This window comes from Quercus robur, chromosome 5 (assembly GCF_932294415.1).
Source record: "Quercus robur chromosome 5, dhQueRobu3.1, whole genome shotgun sequence".
In the NCBI taxonomy this organism is placed as follows: Eukaryota; Viridiplantae; Streptophyta; class Magnoliopsida; order Fagales; family Fagaceae; genus Quercus; species Quercus robur.
In genome coordinates, this window is record NC_065538.1 from 38866604 (window position 1) to 38884206 (window position 17603).

Below are 17603 nucleotides of genomic sequence, written 5' to 3' on the forward strand. Positions count from 1 at the left end.
CCACAGATGATCACTTATAGGTAACTCATCTTCTCTATGCAGATAATACATTGGTTATTTGCAATGCTGATCTTGACCAACTGTTGTTTCTGTGCTTGATTTTGAACTAGTTCCTGTGGGAGGGGTTCCAAATTTTGAGTTGCTAGTAGATGCTTTGGGTTGCAAGCAGGGCACTTCCTATGAAATATTTAGGCCTTCCATTGGGTGCAAAATGTAAAGATAAGGCAATCTGGAATCCCATCATTGAGAAGGTGGAAAAGAGGTTAGCAGGATGGAAACGGATGTCTCTCTCCAAAGGGGGTAAACGTACTCTTAAAAAAGTACTTTATCCAATTTACCTACTAATCTCCTTTCCCTTTTCCCAATTCCGATGGATATAGCAAACCGTATGGAAGAACTAAAACGAAATTTTCTTTGGAGTGGTTTGAGAGATGATTCAAAACGTCACTTGGCGAATTGGTCTAAGGTTTGCTCTCCTATCCATTCTGGGGGTTTAGCAATTTGAAATTTGAGACATTTTAATGAAGCGCTAATAGGAAAATGGTTGTGGAGATTTGGGTCTGAGAGAGAAGCGTTATGGAGAAGGGTTATAAGGGTTAAATATGGAAGTAAGGAGGGAGGTTGGTGCTCTAATTCTGTTCCAAGCTCCTATAGGGTGAGTTTATGGAAGACTATTAGCAGTGGCTGGTCTACTTTTTCTTGCTACATTCAGCTTGAGATTGGAGATGGCACTTGTGTGAAATTTTGGCATGATGTCTAGTGTGGGGATAATCCTTTGAGAGTGTGTCTTCCATAATTATTCAAAATTAGTAGAGTTAAGGAGGCTTATATGGCTGATCTCATGTAGTTCCCTAATGGGGTTCTTTATTGGGACTTGGAGGTCTTGCGAGCAATTTAGGATTGGGAATTGGAACTTTGTCTATTTTTATGGATGTTATTTATGGAGTCTCGTTGAGGTGTATTGGTGAAGATAAAATGTGTTGGACACCTATTAAGAGTAGGGGCTTTGATGAGAGCAATTATTATCAGGCTTTGTTAGGTTTAAGTATTTTAGTCCTTCCCTTGGAGAAGTATTTGGAAGCAAAAGTTTCCTTCCAGAATTGCGTTTTTTGTTTGGATTGCAGCTTTGGGAACTATTTGACTATTGATAATTTACGGAAGAGGAAGGTGTTATATGTGCAAAAGTAATGGAGAGTCAGTAGATCATCTTTTATTACATTGTCCTCTTGTTTTTGAGTTGTGGTCTATGGTGTTCACCTTGTTTGGTATATATTGGGCAATGCCAAAGATTGTGGTTGAGCTCCTAGCATGTTGACAAGGTAATTTGGTCACCATCGTAATGGTGTTATCTAGATGGTTGTCCCTCATTGTTTGATGTGGTGCATTTGGCGGGAGAGAAACAACCAGTGTTATAAAAATTCTGAAAGGACCGACTTAAAACTTTTCTTCTTTTAAACATTATCAGATTAGATGTCTATTATAGAAAGTCATTCTATTTTTTCGGTTTATGATTTGATGGATGCTTGTAATTTGTGTATTTGATTGTTTAGGTCACCTACTATATACTTGGGTGACTCCTTTTTATGACTTTACTAAAATTTTCTTTACATGAAAAAAAAATCCCATAATTTTCTCTTGAAATCATTGTCTTGATTTGGTCTTCAATGAATTATACAACAAACAACCATTTTCATATTAGCACTGTACCTTTGTCAATTGCGAGTACTGTTAAATCTAATCTTATTCCAAAATTTAGCATACTAGTCTTTTGATGTCTTTTCACCCCCTATATTGCAGTTGTTTTCTGCCTTGTGTGTATTCTGAATTGAAAGTAAATTCTCTAATAGATATTATTAATTTTAACTTGATGCAGTTGACAGGGGTAACAGATGCAGACAGGGAAGCTTTGGTTTTGCTTGTCAAGGCGGCAACAATTATGGATGAAATATTTAACCTGCAGGTTGTGTGTATATGTTTATAAACAGAAAATACTCACAACACACGTTTATGCTTGTAACACATCTAAGTGCATGAACATGGTTATCATGTTTATCTGGCGTACTTCATTACTAGCTCTGATTTGCATATGATGGAATTCAGAAAGAGTTTTTTTCCCCCTTGATCCAAATAGTTTTTCAAGAATTTATTTGATTGTCATTAACCTAAAAGAATAAATGTGTATGGTAGTTGAGGATAAATCACAATGCAATATAATACAATTAGAAGCTTATATACCAGAATACATCTCACCTTAAAATGTGTGTGTGTGTGTGTATAAGAGACCATTGTAGTTGCATCTTACTAAAATTAGTTTTCCATTGTTTATTTATTTATTTTGTTTTCATACAGGTTTGGTATAGTAATCCAGTTCTAAGAGATTGGTTGAAGGAGCATGCTGATGCATCAGAGTTAGACAAGTTAAAATGGATGTATTATGTGATTAATAAAAGTCCATGGTAAGTCTTCCTTAAAGTGGCACTCTATAAGGTTTGTGAGTAATTGATTTTGAACAACGTACTCCAATATCAAAATAAGATGCTAGGCAACCAAAACGGACGTGATAAGAAAGTTGAAGAACAGAAAATAAAAATATAGATAACCTAGAGTCCACCTAGGTTTGCTTAGTGTCAACACCAAGCAAGAGAGAACACAAGGTTGGCTAGAGTAAGCACCACACCATTGGAAAATTCCAAGAGAAAATTTTATTAACCAATCAAGCTTGTCTCCATAGGATTACAATGGTGAACTTATATAGACTACCAGGAAAGCCAACTTATTGAATTGCAAAAATAAGCTTGATTATACAAATTAGATAAACATACAAAATAACCTGATTAACTAAAATTAAAAAATTATTTTACATTGATAACACCCCCGAGCTAGGATTAGTCACATATGAGGCCTGGCTACCTCTAATAAGCCATAGATTGCTCTATTCTTCTTTCTTTAGAGGAGGTGTTTTCCTCTGTTTTTCATTCTTTCATTGAATCTAAATCTTTTGAGTTTGTTGTTGAGGAGGGGAGATCTTTCTTCTTGTTACATATCTATGAACGACGTCGGATTTCATTACGTTCTGTTTGTATGGGGAAGGAGAGTGCTATGAGAATTTTGAATCACATTGAGGATTTGGTTTCTAAGCAATCTCCGGGTCAGTTTGCAAGAACAGTTAGGGAGGGCGACAAAGTTTTTATTTTGCAACTGAGGTCCAACGCCCATGGTTCCTTTTTGATGCTATCTGAATTACATAAAGGCAAACATAAGGGGTCCAAAGTTGTTCCAGAGGGGAAGATGGGTAGTGGCTAGAGAGGATTTGGCATCCATATGAGGGAGATGATTGTTCCTCTAAGACAGGCACCTATGAAGCACGGGTGCGTTTCGGGACTCGGGTGAGGGTGTGGGTGCGAGACTCGGTAATTTTTGAAAAAGGTGGGTGCAGGTGCGGTGGGACTCGGCAATTAAAAAATTATTAAAAATATTTTTATCTTTTGTGATGCATCCGAGGAACAATTATTACATATTCGTATGGTTCTAATTTTCTTTGAAGCTATCATAGGACTGAAAGTAAATGTTGGCAAGAGTGAGATTGTGCCGGTTGGTGAGGTTGGGAATTTGGATGCCTTATCTCGTATTTTATGTTGTAAGATAGGCTGTTTACCCATGTCTTATTTGGGTATGCCTTTGGGGGCACATTATACGGATTCCTCAATATGGAACCCTATCATTGAATAGATGGAAAAAAGGCTTGCAGGTTGGAAGCAGTTATATTTGTCAAAAGGGGGTAGACTTACTTTATTGAAGAGTACCCTATCAAGTCTTCCTACATACTATTTATCTTTGTTCACTATTCCACAACATGTGGCGGACAGATTAGAGAGGATTCAGAGGAATTTCCTTTGGGGGAGATCTAATGATGTTTTTAAATTCTCACTTGTTGCTTGGGAGAAAGTTGTGTGGCCCGTGGAGGTAGGTGGCTTAGGGATCCGGAAGATTGGGCTATTTAACCAAGCTTTGCTTGGGAAGTGGCTATGGCGATTTGGGAATGAGGTCACACATTTATGGAGGCAAGTTATAGCTTCCAAATATGGGGAGGCCAGTGGGGGATGGTGTACTAGAGTTGTTAGAGGGACGCATGGATGTGGTATGTGGAAGAACATTAAGAAGGGGTTGAGAGCTTTTTTGGTCATGTGTTGTATGCAACGGGTGAGGGTTTTCGTATCAAATTTTGGTATGACCCTTGGAGTAGCCCTACTGCCCTGAAGGATTTATATCTGGCTATGTTTGCTATTGCTATGGATAAGTCAGCTATGACTTTTGATATGGTTGACTATGCACCGGATGGGGGTGGTAGAAGCTGGAACTTATGTTTCCGTCGTGCTTTTCAGGATTGGGAGACAGGGATCTTTTATGAATTTTTTGCGCATATCTCATCCAAGCTACCTAGAGGGGGTGATGACACCATGATATGGCAATTGAATCGTAGTGGTGTTTTTGATGTGCGCTCTTTCTATTTCTCATTGCTAGCAGCCCCGTTGGTGTCTTTTCCTTGGAAGAGCATATGGTGTGTTAAGGTCCCTAAAAGGGTGGCTTTCTTTTTATGGACAGCTGCTAGGGGTGGGATTCTTACTATAGACAACCTTGTTAAGAAGCATTTACCTCTTGTTAATTGGTGCTGCCTTTGTCGATGTGAAGAGGAAACTGTGGATCACTTATTGATCCATTGTAAGTATGCTCATACCTTGTGGAGTGAAGTCCTTCGTTTGTTTGGGGTTCAGTGGGTGATGCCAAAGAACGTTGTTTCTCTTCTCTCTGCATGGTGGAATTGGTTAGGGAGTCACACTTCAAATGTGTGGAATATGGTTCCAGCGTGTCTTATGTGGTTAATTTGGAAGGAGCGCAATGTCCGAACTTTTGAGGAAACTGAGAGACTTGTAGATTGTGTGAAGTTTTTGCTGCTTAGGACTTTGTTTGAGTGGTTTCGTATTTGGGGGTTTACGCATTGTCATTCTTTGTTTAATTTTCTTAATTCTGCTAGTCTTTCTTTTTGATTGGTTTGTATTTTTATCAGTGCAGTGAGTTTACTATCGTAAATCCATTATACTTCTATTATCAATAAATTTGTTATTACCTATCAAAAAAAAAAAAAAAATTCAAATAAATGGTAGAATTTATTATTAAAAAACAATTATTTATGATTTGTTTTTAATAAAATCAATACTTTTGGTAATTGTAAACAAAAAAACCACATTTCAAGTAGGTTCCTTTACTGTTTCGGCCGGAATCGGCATGTTTCGGTGGCCGTTTCGGCCGTATCGGTTCCCGTTTCCGTCGGAATCGGCCCGTTTTGGCCCGAATCGACGCAAGTCTGGCCGAGTTGACGCGAATCGGCGTGAATCAAAAAAAAAAGGGAGAGTCGGCTAGTCGGACGTCGGACGCCGCGTCAGACTCTGGTGCGGCGACCTTGGAGCCGCGTTGGTGCTTTCTAGACAGGCACCCTCTGTATCCAAAAAGGTGTCCCTAAGGCAGTCTCGATGGCAGGGGCAGTGGTAGAACCACGGAAGCACAATGATGAATTGGCACCTCCCTATGCACAAAGTGTTTGGGAGTCTGGAGGGGGGGGGGGGAAGGGTTCGAGTTACGAGATTAGCAGCATGTAATTATCTCTAAAAAAAAGGAATTAAAGGAAAGGAGAAAATCTCAAAAATTCAAAATTTAAACAATAGAATTTCTGGTGGGGATAGTGTGTCACTCGAAGGAAAGCTTGAGAAATTACAGGCTCAAATTGGGGCAAACATTACGGCTGCCATTATTAATAGCCTTGCGAGTAGAGGTATCAAAGATACACTGACCCTAGATATTTATTTACGTATTGAGCATGGGAAGGAAGGAAGGTGGGGTGTGATTTCATCTAACATAAGTGAGGTGGGTTCAAACTCTAATCAATATATGGGGACAAAGAATACTGGGTCAAATTCTTTGGGGCTGTCAAAAGAAAATGGGCTAAAACCCAAATTGCATTCAGTGCATAATGTTATTGGGCCAAAACCCAAACTTTTTTCAGTGCCTAAAGATATTGGGCCGAAGCCCAATTTGTCGGTTTGGAAGCCTATTAACTCGAAATAGGATGGGATGGCTTCCAAACCCAAAACCCAGCATCAAGACTCTATTAAGAGGTCAGCAGCGTGTCCCCAACCCATTCTAACCCAGTCAAGCATCTCACTCCCCACTCTGTCGTAGCTGGAAATTGGTTCGGCAGCTTCGGTCTCTCCATCTACTGGTGTTCCTACTTCAAGTCTTCATCAAGCAAGCTGTAGCAAGTCTCATCAACCCCCCTGTAGGTCCAATTATGAAGGAGGTGGCTCCTAGCCATACTTTGCCCCAGGTGTTTGCATTAGGGTCAAATTTAGAGGAAGGTGAGATTTCTTTGGAAGTGTCATCTCAAAGCTCGGAGCCTAGCGTACTTGTTTCCAATGATGGGTTACAAAATCAGCATCTATCACTTAGGGATTTTGTTGGTGATATGGGAAAAGTATGAGGCAATTCTAAAGATTGGGTACTTGAGCTTCGTGATGGGAGGCAGATTGTAATTCCTCTCACTCTTTATCGGTCTTCGGATTCAGTCTCGAACTACTCAATCTCAAAAAGTGAAGCTATCCCAAGTACAAATTTTTTTCTTGGTGATGGGCTTATTATTAGTTAGGCTGATGAGTGTGATGGTGTGGTGGATTTTGCTTCTACTCGTCTAGATTTGGAGTGTGCGCTGTCGGTTATGGCTCTGTTGGCAATGGAAATTCTAGCGGGATCTGAGAGTAACCCAATGAAGGTGGTTGAGAGGAACACAGTGGAGGGTGGGGGTCCAGAAAAAGTTGATAGTAGTCAGTTATCGTTATGGGTAATCAACAGGATTAAAGCTTTCAGGAAATCAATGGAGACTTCGTCGGAAGGTTTTGAAGAACATTACAGATTTGTTTTTAGCTTTAGAAGCTAAAAATAAAAATTTATAAAAAAAGAAGCAAGTTGCATGAAGAAGGCTCACAGAAGAAAATGGAGAAGGTAGGGCAGAAAAGCCACTGGGAATTGTAAATTTTGGTGAGTACTTGGAGTGGTGAAAATGAGTCAGATAGGGGAAGAAGTGTCAGTAGGGATTGGGTTGCTGTGTTTCATCAATGAATTTGAAAATTATTTTGTGGAATGTTAGAGGATTGAATGACCAAGAAAAAAGGCTTCAGGTTAGAAACTTGATTAGAAATTGGAAGTCAATATCTTCTGTCTTTAGGAAACTAAATTGGAGCTCATAACTAGAGGAATTATTCGTAGTCTGTGGGGTGGTCAGCATGTGGACTGGGTATATTTAGGTTCTGTGGGTGCTTCTGGAGGGGTGCTTGTGATGTGAGATAGAAGGGTGGTGGTGATTTTGGAGGAAGCAGTGGGGCGTTTCTCAACTTTTTGTAGGTTTAAAAATGTGGTTGATCAATTTGAATGAGCATTTACTGGAGTGTATGGGCCTAATTCTGATAGGGACAGAAGGTTATTATGGGATAAGTTATCTGTCTTGTGCAGTTGGTGGAATATTCCTTGGTGTGTGGGAGGAGACTTTAATGTTGTGTGGTTAACCTATGAACATTTGGGCTCTGTCTTTCTTACCCAGGCTATGCATCAGTTCTCAGATTTTATCTCCAAACATGGTTTGATTGATCTACCATTAGAAAGGGGGAGCATCACTTGGTCAAACTCTCATGAGGTTGTTCCAAGGTTAAGGTTGGATAGATTTCTCGTGACAGCAAATTGGGAGATTAAGTTTCCTTCTATTTGTCAAAAAATGTTGTCTAGGTTGTCATCCGAAGGTCAAGGTTGGATAGATTTCTTGTGACAGCAAATTGGGAGATTAAGATTCCTTCTGTTTGTCAAAAGTGGTTGTTTAGATTGTTCTCAGACCGTTTTCCAATTCTTCTAGAGGGAGGTAATTTCCATAAAGGAAGAAGGCCTTTTCGGTTTGAGAATATGTGGCTAAAGGATGAAAGTTTTGTAGAAAAAATATGCTCTTGGTGTGAGTCCTATCATTTTCATGGAGCCCCTAGTTTTATTTTAGCAAGTAAATTGAAGGCTTTGAAGGTTGATCTCAAGAGGTGGAATACGGAGGAGTTGGGTAATGTAGAAGAAAAGGGGAAGTTGTGGAGTGATCTTAGGGTATTTGAGAATGTTGAGGAAAGTCGTGTTCTTTTATGGTAGAGGTAGAGGAAAAGTTGGATAAGGAAAGAATCAACTGAGAGAAGAAATTTGTTGGAGGCAAAAATCAAGAGTGGTTTGCATTAAAGAAGGAGAGATCGTGTGGCCAACTCTCACAGAAGGTTTAATTCTATTGATAAGCTTATGGTGGATGGGGTGTTGTCTTCAAACTAGGGATCCATTGCAAAGTGAATTACTCGTTTTTATAGACAGCTTTACTCTAAAAATAAGGTTCATCGCCCTGTTCTAGATGATGTGGAGTTTGGAAGAATTTCTGAGGAAGATGCTAGCTGGTTGGATAGACCTTTTGAGGAGGATGAGGTATTTGGGGTGGTTAGTGGTTTCAATGGCGATAAGTTACCAGGTCCAGATGGTTCCTCAATGGTTTTTTTTCAATCTTGTTGAAGCATTTTGAAAACAGATGTTATGGCAGTACTTCATAATTTCCATGAGCAAGTTGTGTTTGAAAGGAGTTTTAATGTCTCTTTCCTTGCCCTCATTCCTAAGAAACCTGATGCTATGGATGTGAAGGATTTTCACCCTATTAGTTTGGTGGAAGGGATGTATAAGATTATTTCTAAGGTTTTAGCTAGTTGTTTGCGTAGGGTGGCGCATAGTCTTATTTCAGACTCATGGAACACCTTTGTTAAAGGTAAACAGAATTAATTGCTTTTGAATGTATAGATAGTAGGTTGAAGTCAAGGGCGCTAGGGGTTATTTGCTAGTTGGATATTAAGAAAGCCTTTGATCATGTGAATTGGAATTTTCTTATGTACCTACTTAGGTGGTGTGGCTTCACAGAAAAATGGAGAAGGTGGATTATGTGGAGTATATCAGCTGTCAAATTTTCTGTTATGCTAAATGGTACCTCGATTGATTTCTTTGGAATCACTAGGGGTGTTCGTCAAGGGGACCCACTATCTCCACTCCTTTTTGATATTGTCATAGAGGCTTTGAGTTGTATGTTGGATGCAACTGCTATTTTGGGATAATTTTCGAGCTTCTAAGTAGGTAATGTAGCTGGTACATTGCTTACAATGTCCCATCTATTATTTGCAGATGATACACATATTTTTTTGTGATGCTCTTGATTCACACCATTTAGCTGCTTTGCGTGGGATTCTTGCTAGATTTGAAGTGGTGTCAAGGCTAAAAATAATTTGTTGAAGTCAGAATTGGTACTGATTGGTAATGTGCCTAATATGGAGGATTTAGTGGAGATTTTGGATTGTAGGCAGTTTTCGCTTCCTTTGAAATACTTAAGCCTTCCGTTGGGTGCTACACATAAAGAGGAGACAATTTGGAACCCTATTTTGGAGAAGATGGAGAGGGGTCTAGCTGGATGGAAGAAGATGTATTTATCTAAGGGGTGAAAAATAACTCTTATTAGTACTCTATCCTACTTTCCTACTTATTTCCTTTCTCTTTCCTGTTCCAGTTAAGGTGGCTAATCGTATGGAGAAACTACAAAGAGACTTTCTTTGGAGTGGTGTTGATGCTCCTAAGATTTCTCTAGTGGAATGGCTAAGGTTTGTATGTCAATACAGAATGGAGGTTTAGGGATTCAACGGCTGAGACGATTTAATTCTGCTTTGTTGGGCAAATGGTTATGGAGATATGAAACGGAGAGAGATGCCCTTTAGAGGAAGGTTATTGAGGCAAAATATAGGGATGGAGGGGGTGGATGGTGCACCAAACCAGTGTCAGGAACTTATGGTGTTAGTGTGTGGAAATCCATTAGAAGCGGTTGGCTGGAATTTTCTAAATGCCTTCGGTTTGATGTGGGTGATGGTACTAGAATAAAGTTTTGGGAGCATGAATGGTGTAAGAATTGTTCTCTTAAGGTAGCATTTCGAGAATTGTGCAGTATTAGTCGGAATAAGGAGTCTTTAGTGTCAGAGGTCAGTTCTTTGATGGGTAGTTGCATTGGGACATTCAGTTTCGTCGTCTTCTATAGGATCGGGAGGAAGCATCGTTCAATTTGTTTTGAGATGTGCTTTATTCCACAAATGTGTAGGGTGTTGGAGTTGACAGACTTTGCTAGAAACCAGCATTGATTAGAGGTTTTGAGGTTTGAGGTTTCTATCACTTATTATCTCCTTCTTCTGTCATTGATTTCCCTTGGAAAATGGTGTGGAAATTGAAAGTTCCTTCTAAAGTAGTGTTCTTTTCTTGAACTGCTGCCTTAGGTAAGATCTTAGCTATGGATAATCTTTAGAAAAGACATATTGCAATGATAAAGTGGTGTTTTTTGTGTAAAAGGTGTGGGGAATCGGTGGATCACTTTCTCTTTCATTGTCCTATAGCTTATGAGTTGTGGTCCATGGTTTTTTGTTTGTTTGGTATTCATTGGGTTATGCCATATAAAGTTAGCGAGTTGCTAGCTTCTTGGCAAGGCAAGTTTGGTAGGCATTGAAATATAGATTTATGGAGGTTTGTGCTGCATTGTTAGTTTTGGTGCTTATGGCAAGAGTGGAATGCTAGATGCTTTAAGGATTGTGAACGGTCTATTCTTGACATTAAATCTTTCTTTTTCCGTACTCTCCTTGATTGGAGTGTATTTTTGCCTTTTTATATTTGTTTTTCTCTCTCCAATCTTATTGATCGTTGTAATCTGGGCTTTTAATTTGTGTCACGCTAGTACACTTCCAGTGTACTAGGTTGGTTTTTTCAAATAAAATTTCTTACCTTACTTATTAAAAAAAAAAAAAACCTGATTAACGAATAAGACAATTGACCAATTAAAATAAACTTGCTTGTAAAATTACACAATACTAAATCAAAATAAAATTTTCTTAATTCTTCCCACATTAGTTTGCTTATTTTCTGTGAAATGCAGCAGAACTCATTGTTTATTTATTTATTTTTTGGGTACTCAAGTTGAAAATTTTTATTATGCATATGAAAATTTAGAATAAAAATTATCAAATTAAGTTTTTTTTTATAGGGTTGAGTAATGTAAGTTGTGAAATATAATTTCACATAATTTAATTCATTTTAAAAAAAAGACATGTTCTAAAAAAATACTCACTGTAGATCTTGGACCCATTGTCTCACCCTCCACTCCATGTTAACATCTTTCTTTATCAACAGGTCTTGCCTTGATGAGGATGAGGCATTTTTGACAACCGCAGATTCAGCCATAAAGTTGCTTCCTGAAGCCACACAACAAGTTACTGGGTGGAAGGGTCTTGAATATAGAGCTGCTTTTCCTATGCTGAAGCCCCCTGGTGCAAACTTCTATCCACCAGACATGGATAAAAGGGTATTTGTTGGTGAAGTTTATCATATGAATCAAAAAAAATTTTACATACATGAATACAAATAGGTTTCTCTTGTCTAGGAATTTGAATTATGGAAGGACAGTCTAACAAAGGATAAACAAGATGCAACTGGCTTTTTCAATGTTATCAAAAGGCATAGTGAATTTGGTCTGGAATCATTTCTCTCTAATGATACAGCTGACGTGACAAATCGTTTTGTTGATTCCACTCATGATCTATGTATTGTTCCTTTCTCCCAAGAGTATAATCCTTTCCTCAAAAAAGCTGCTGAATTATTGTGTAAAGCAGGGGACCTGACCAGTTCATCTAGGTAATATGTTTGCAGGTTTCTGTTGGTAGTTTATTGGTTAAGAATATGCTAATTTCTATTGTGCTTGCAAATCTTTGCTGAATCTTTCTTGCCTTTTGTAGTTTGAAAAGATTGCTGCATAGCAAAGCCAATGCTTTCCTATCGAATGATTATTATGATTCGGAAATAGCTTGGATGGAGTTGGTTAGTATTTAGTATGTGGTTTTACCTTCATAATTCTGTTAACATAAAGCATTTGGTGATGGCACAAAATTATACACACAATGGAATGATATCTATTTGTTGTTTTTTTCCCTTTAAAAAAAAAAATGAATATTTGGTTTTTTTTTTTTTTTTTTTTTTACATTAGACAGTCTCCAAAAATGTAAAAGATTTTTGCACCTGTTAACTCTCTCTCTCTCTCTCTCTCTCACACACACACACACACTTGCACTATAGTTCATCCTTTTATTCTTTTGAATAGATTGCATTGGTTCTTAACCAGTTTATTGGTGACTCTATAAAGTTTCTCTTTGAACTTTATTGATACCTGTTATGAGTTTAGTTTAAAACTAGGGGTAAAACAGTAATATGCTAGGGTTGACTTATCAAACCCTAAACACTATAATCTTAACATGTTATCAACCACCGCACACCCTTGATGCGATGGTCACTCTACAAGTATAAATGCTTGTGGGGTGTGGTGGGCAGGAGTCGGGATTCAAGTCTCCAGGAGGGAACTTCACACACATGTACACTTAGATTAAGCTAGAGTAAAAATTTTATCTTGTAAAAAAAAAACATGGTATCAGAGCACCCAACCCACTGCCATTAACACTTCAACCACCACCCACTGCTATCACTGCTGCCAACCACCATAATAGTTGACCCCTAGCTCCGACGACCCTAAGCTACGCTTTGACAACACCATAACACTCGATCCCTAGCTCTAACGACTTCAACTTAGTGGTTGGAGGAGTTGCCTAGAGCCAGTGATCTCTCTCGGGTCTCGTGACACCAAATCGATGTCGCTTGACTACGAGAGAGGCACGGTTTAACTCGCCCTCCTCTGACGACCCACCCTAGCCCACTCATTGACCCTCGCTACGCCGCGTCAATGCCCTAGTGCCACCGCTGAAGTTTTCTAAACAGGGTTTCAGCCATGGATTGATTTGGTTTGATTTTCTTATTTTTTCTTCCCTACATTTTGATCCTCTGTTTAGGCAGCCTTGAGTTGATTTGTTGATTGATGTTTGCTGGTGGATTGGGCATGTTACTGTTGGTATGGATTGATTGCTGCCTTGATTGGAGTTGTGTGTTGCTATTGGATTTGCTAACTGGTTGGAGCATATTGGCGTTAAATTTGTTAGTGTGGTTCTCTTTTTTTTTTTTTTTTTTTTTTTTTAGGGTTCAATTGCATATTTATTTAGAGTTTGTTCTTAAGATTGCTATTATGGAGACCAAAGATAGTGTTCAGCCCCCTAATTATTTCTTATCTCCTGAAATGTTATCTATTACTTCCATTTGTCTTAATGGAAGTAATTATGCTCAGTGGGCCGACGCAGTTGAAGTGTTTCTTCTTGGTAGAAAGAAGTTTGATTACGTGATTAATGAACCCCGTGTATTTATGGACTCTAAATTTGGTGATTGGGGAGCTAAAAATGCTCAAGTTAGGAGTTGCTTGTGGAATAGCATGGAGTCTAAGATCAGTTGTAGTTTGGTTTTCTTACCAACTGCTAAACTTGTTTGGGAATAGGCCAAGGAACTTTACTCTGGTGTTAACAAATTGAAGTGGATTTATGATCTTCATCAAAATTATTTCTCCTTGAGTCTGAGTGATTTGTCTTTGGAAGACTATCATAACAAGTTTAAGAGTGTATGTGAAGAACTCAATATTTATCAACCCATCTCCTCTAATGTTAAAACAATGAAGAAACAATGAGATTTTATGCATGTTGCTCGCTTCCTCTCTGGATTACCTAAAAGTTTGAATCCAGTGAAGTCACAAATTTTAGCTAGTCCAGACCTCCCTTCATTGAGTGAATTTTTTGATAGACTTAGACAAGCCACATTATCTAACTCTAGTACTGCCCTTTCCCCCAGCACTGTTGCACTACCTTCTAGTGATAAATTTGCCTTTGCCACTTATATGGGGAGTAATAGAGGTGGTCGTGGAGGTCGAGGTCGTGGGGGTCGTGGTAGTGAACAAGGGGGTTGTGGTAGAGGACATGGGCTTCGTAAGTGCACTTATTGTCATGTTGAGAATCATACAGTAGACTTCTGTTGGGAGTTGTATGGAAAACCGGCTCACCAAGCTAGTTTTCAAGTTGAAGAACCGCCTTCACAATCACTTCCACCAACATCCAGAGTAGTCTCTATACTTGAGGAAGTATACAATCACCTCCTATCTCTGCATTCTAACTCCATTGGGTCTAGTTCTATTGCTACTTTGGCTCAACAAGGTACTTCCACTGCTTGTCTTGCCACTCAGGACCCTTGGGTCCTTGACTCAAGTGCTACTGATCATATGATAGTACCTCAGGCTTACTCTTTGACATTGAGCACTCTAGTAGTCTTCCCAATGTTACATTGGCAGATGGCTCAGCCACTACAGTTTCTGGTTTGGACACTACCAATTTTAGTCCTAATCTTTCTCTCTCTTCTGTCTTATATATTCCTGATTTTCTTTTTAATCTTTTGTCAATTAGTAAGCTTACTAAACTTTTGAATTGCACTGCCATTTTTTTATCCACTCATTGTATCTTTTAGGATCTGAAGATGAGGAAGATTATTGGTGGAGGGCATGAAGCCGATGGACTTTATTACTTGGATTGGCATGGTTCTTCTAGTTTAGTGGCTTCTCATTTGTCTATCTCGCCTCTTCATCATCATTGTCACCTTGGTCATCCATCTCTCTAGAATTTGAAGTCGTTAGTCCCGTCGTATCATCAAATTGAGTCCTTACAATATGAAGCATGGCAATTGGGTAAACACCATAGGGTACCTTTTGCCTCTAGGCGTGAGAGTCATGTTAGTAGTCCTTTTCATTTAGTTCATTATGATATTTGGGTTCCAATAAACATTGCCTCATTGTTGGGATTTAGATATTTTGTCACTTTTGTTGGTGATTATTCTAGAATCACCTATCTTTATCTTATGAAGAAAGGTCTAAATTGTACTAAATTTTCAAATCATTTTTATAGGGAAAGAAAGACTCAATTTAATGCTTCACTTCATATTTTTTGGTATAATAATGTTCGTGAATATTTTCATACATCTTTGTCTCAATTTTTTGATGATCATGGTATAATTCACCAATCTGCATGCCCCCATACTCCACAATAAAATGGTGTTGCTGAACATAAAATGCGTCATTTGTTAGAGGGCACTCATGCCTTAATGTTTCATATGCGTGTTCCCAAATCATATTGGAGTGATGCTGTTCTCACTACGTGTCACCTGATTAATCGTATGCCTTCCACTATTCTAGGTGGTCAGATCCCTTATTCTTTGCTCTTTCCTGATGCACCTTTGTTTCCTCTACCTCCTAAGATCTTTGGTTGTGTGTGCTATGTTCTTATCTTAGGTCTAGGGAGTGACAAACTTGATCCTAGATCCATTAAATGTGTTTTTCTTAGGTATTCTAGTACTCAAAAGGGATATCGATGTTACTCACCTACTCTCCGTAGTCATTTCATTAGTGCTAATGTAACATTTGATGAATCTCAATCCTATTTCTCTCCTTCGATTGCTAGTGACAGTTCTCCTCTTTGTCTTCCTCTCATGCCACCTATGTTTCTTATTGAATCTCCTTAGAAACCACTCCAAGTGTATCGTCGTCGCCAAAAACCTCCAACAGAGACTTCTTCCCTGCCAAGTGATCTGCCTCCTGATCTTGCCTCTCTTCCAATTGCTTTGCTCAAAGGAATGCATTCTTGTACCTCTCATCCTATCTCTTAGTTGTCTCTTTTGGTCATTTTTCTTCATCTCTCCATGCTTTTACCACATCCTTGAATTCTACTGTTGTTCTTGTGTCTGTCCAAGAGGCTATGTCCATCTCTGGTTGGAACTTATCAAAAAAAAAAAAAATGTCCATCTCTGGTTGGAAGTCTACTATGGAGGTAGAAATGTCTATCCTATCCGAAAATGTTACTTGGTCTTTAGTTTATTGTCTTCCAGGGAAAGCTACTGTTGGTTGTCGTTGGGTGTATACTGTGAAGTATTTGCCTGATGGTTCTATTGAGCGTTTGAAAGCTCGCTTGGTTGCCAAAGGGTATACCTAGACATACGATGTTGACTATGCCGAGACATTCTCACTTGTTGCTAAAATTTCTTCTATTCAGATTTTGATCTCCTTGGCTGCCAATTTGGGCTGGCCATTATTTCAGATAGATGTTAAAAATGCCTTCTTGAATGGCAATTTGAAGGAAGATGTGTATATGGAGCAACCACCTGGGTTTGTTGGGTTTGTTGCTCAAGGGGGGTTTGGAAAAGTGTGTAGGTTGCATAAGGCCATCTATGGTCTTAAACAATCTCCCAGAGTTTGATTTGGTAAATTCAGTGAAGTAGTGTTAAAGTTTGGATTACGACGTTGCCACTCTGATCACTCTGTGTTTTCTCATACCTCTGCAAGAGGAAAGATTTTGTTGATAGTATATATTGATGATATTATAATCACTGGTGATGACAAGAAGGATATTATAATCACTCCTTTCGAACTAAGGATTTGGGTAAACTTCATTATATATTGGGTATTGAGGTAGCCCGATTTAAAGAAGGCATCAGTTTATCACAAAGGAAGTATGTGTTGGATATTTTGGAAGAAATTGGCTTGTTAGGATTTAAACCAATGGAGACTCCTATGGATCCTAATGTCAAATTGTATGAAGATTAGGGGGAGCTGTTATCTAATCCTGAGAGACACTGTTATCTGGTTGGTAAACTAAATTATCTCACAATTACTCACCCAGATATATCATTTGCAATTAGTGTTTTGAGCCCCTATATGAAAGATCCTCGCCATCCACATTGGGAAGCAATTATTCGAATTGTGGGGTATCTTAAAGCACATCTAGGCCGTGATCTTTTGTATAAAGCTAAGGGTTACCTATAGGTAGAAGCCTACACTAATTGATTAGGCTAGATCGCTGTTAGATAGAAAATCCACTACTAGGTATTGCACTTTTCTAGGAGGAAACCTAATTACTTGGAGAAGTAAGAAACAAACTGTTGTTGCCAGATCTAGTGCAAAGGTTGAGTATAGAGCCATGGCACACACATCATGTGAGCTTATGTTGATTAACCATTTACTTGAGGAATTAAGATTTATTGTGAAACTGCCTATGATTATGTATTGTGATAATTAAGTATCAATTTACATTGCCTCCAATTCTGTGTTCCATGAGCGAACCAAGCATATTGAAGTAGATTATCATATTACTCGGGAGAAAGTAAAAGATGGTGTAATTGCTACTCCATATGTTTCTACAAGAGTCCAAATTGCTGATATGTTTACCAAATTTTTATGTTAGACTCGTTTGGGTTTATTATGTAACAAGCTAGGATTGTATGATATATACTCTCCAGCTTGAGGGGGAGTGTTATGAGTTTAAACTAGGGGTAAAACAGTAATGTCATTGTACTCCTTTATATATAAATAATATTTTATGTGTTAGGGTTGACTTATCAAACCCTAAACACTTTCATCTTAACAACAATACCAATTAAATTCCTTTTAATGATTTAGTGCTTAGTTGATTTCAAAATTTTCAAATTAATAAAGGTGTGCAATTTCTTCTTCTGGAAGG

General features: G+C 38.5%; 1 protein-coding gene across 3 annotated transcripts in view; it reads left to right on the forward strand.

Moving 5' to 3' along the window:
- The window catches only part of LOC126725886 (nudix hydrolase 3), a 56588-nt gene that overhangs the window by 13952 nt on the left and 25033 nt on the right, over positions 1-17603 (forward strand). For all 3 annotated transcript variants that reach the window (XR_007655628.1, XM_050430893.1, XM_050430894.1), the window contains exons 7-11: positions 1874-1960; positions 2350-2456; positions 11317-11488; positions 11567-11817; positions 11919-12000. Coding sequence is in view for 2 of the 3 variants with exons in the window: in XM_050430893.1 (XP_050286850.1) it covers positions 1874-1960; positions 2350-2456; positions 11317-11488; positions 11567-11817; positions 11919-12000 (699 nt within the window). In the remaining variant the exon portion in view is untranslated. The remainder of the gene's footprint in view (positions 1-1873; positions 1961-2349; positions 2457-11316; positions 11489-11566; positions 11818-11918; positions 12001-17603) is intronic.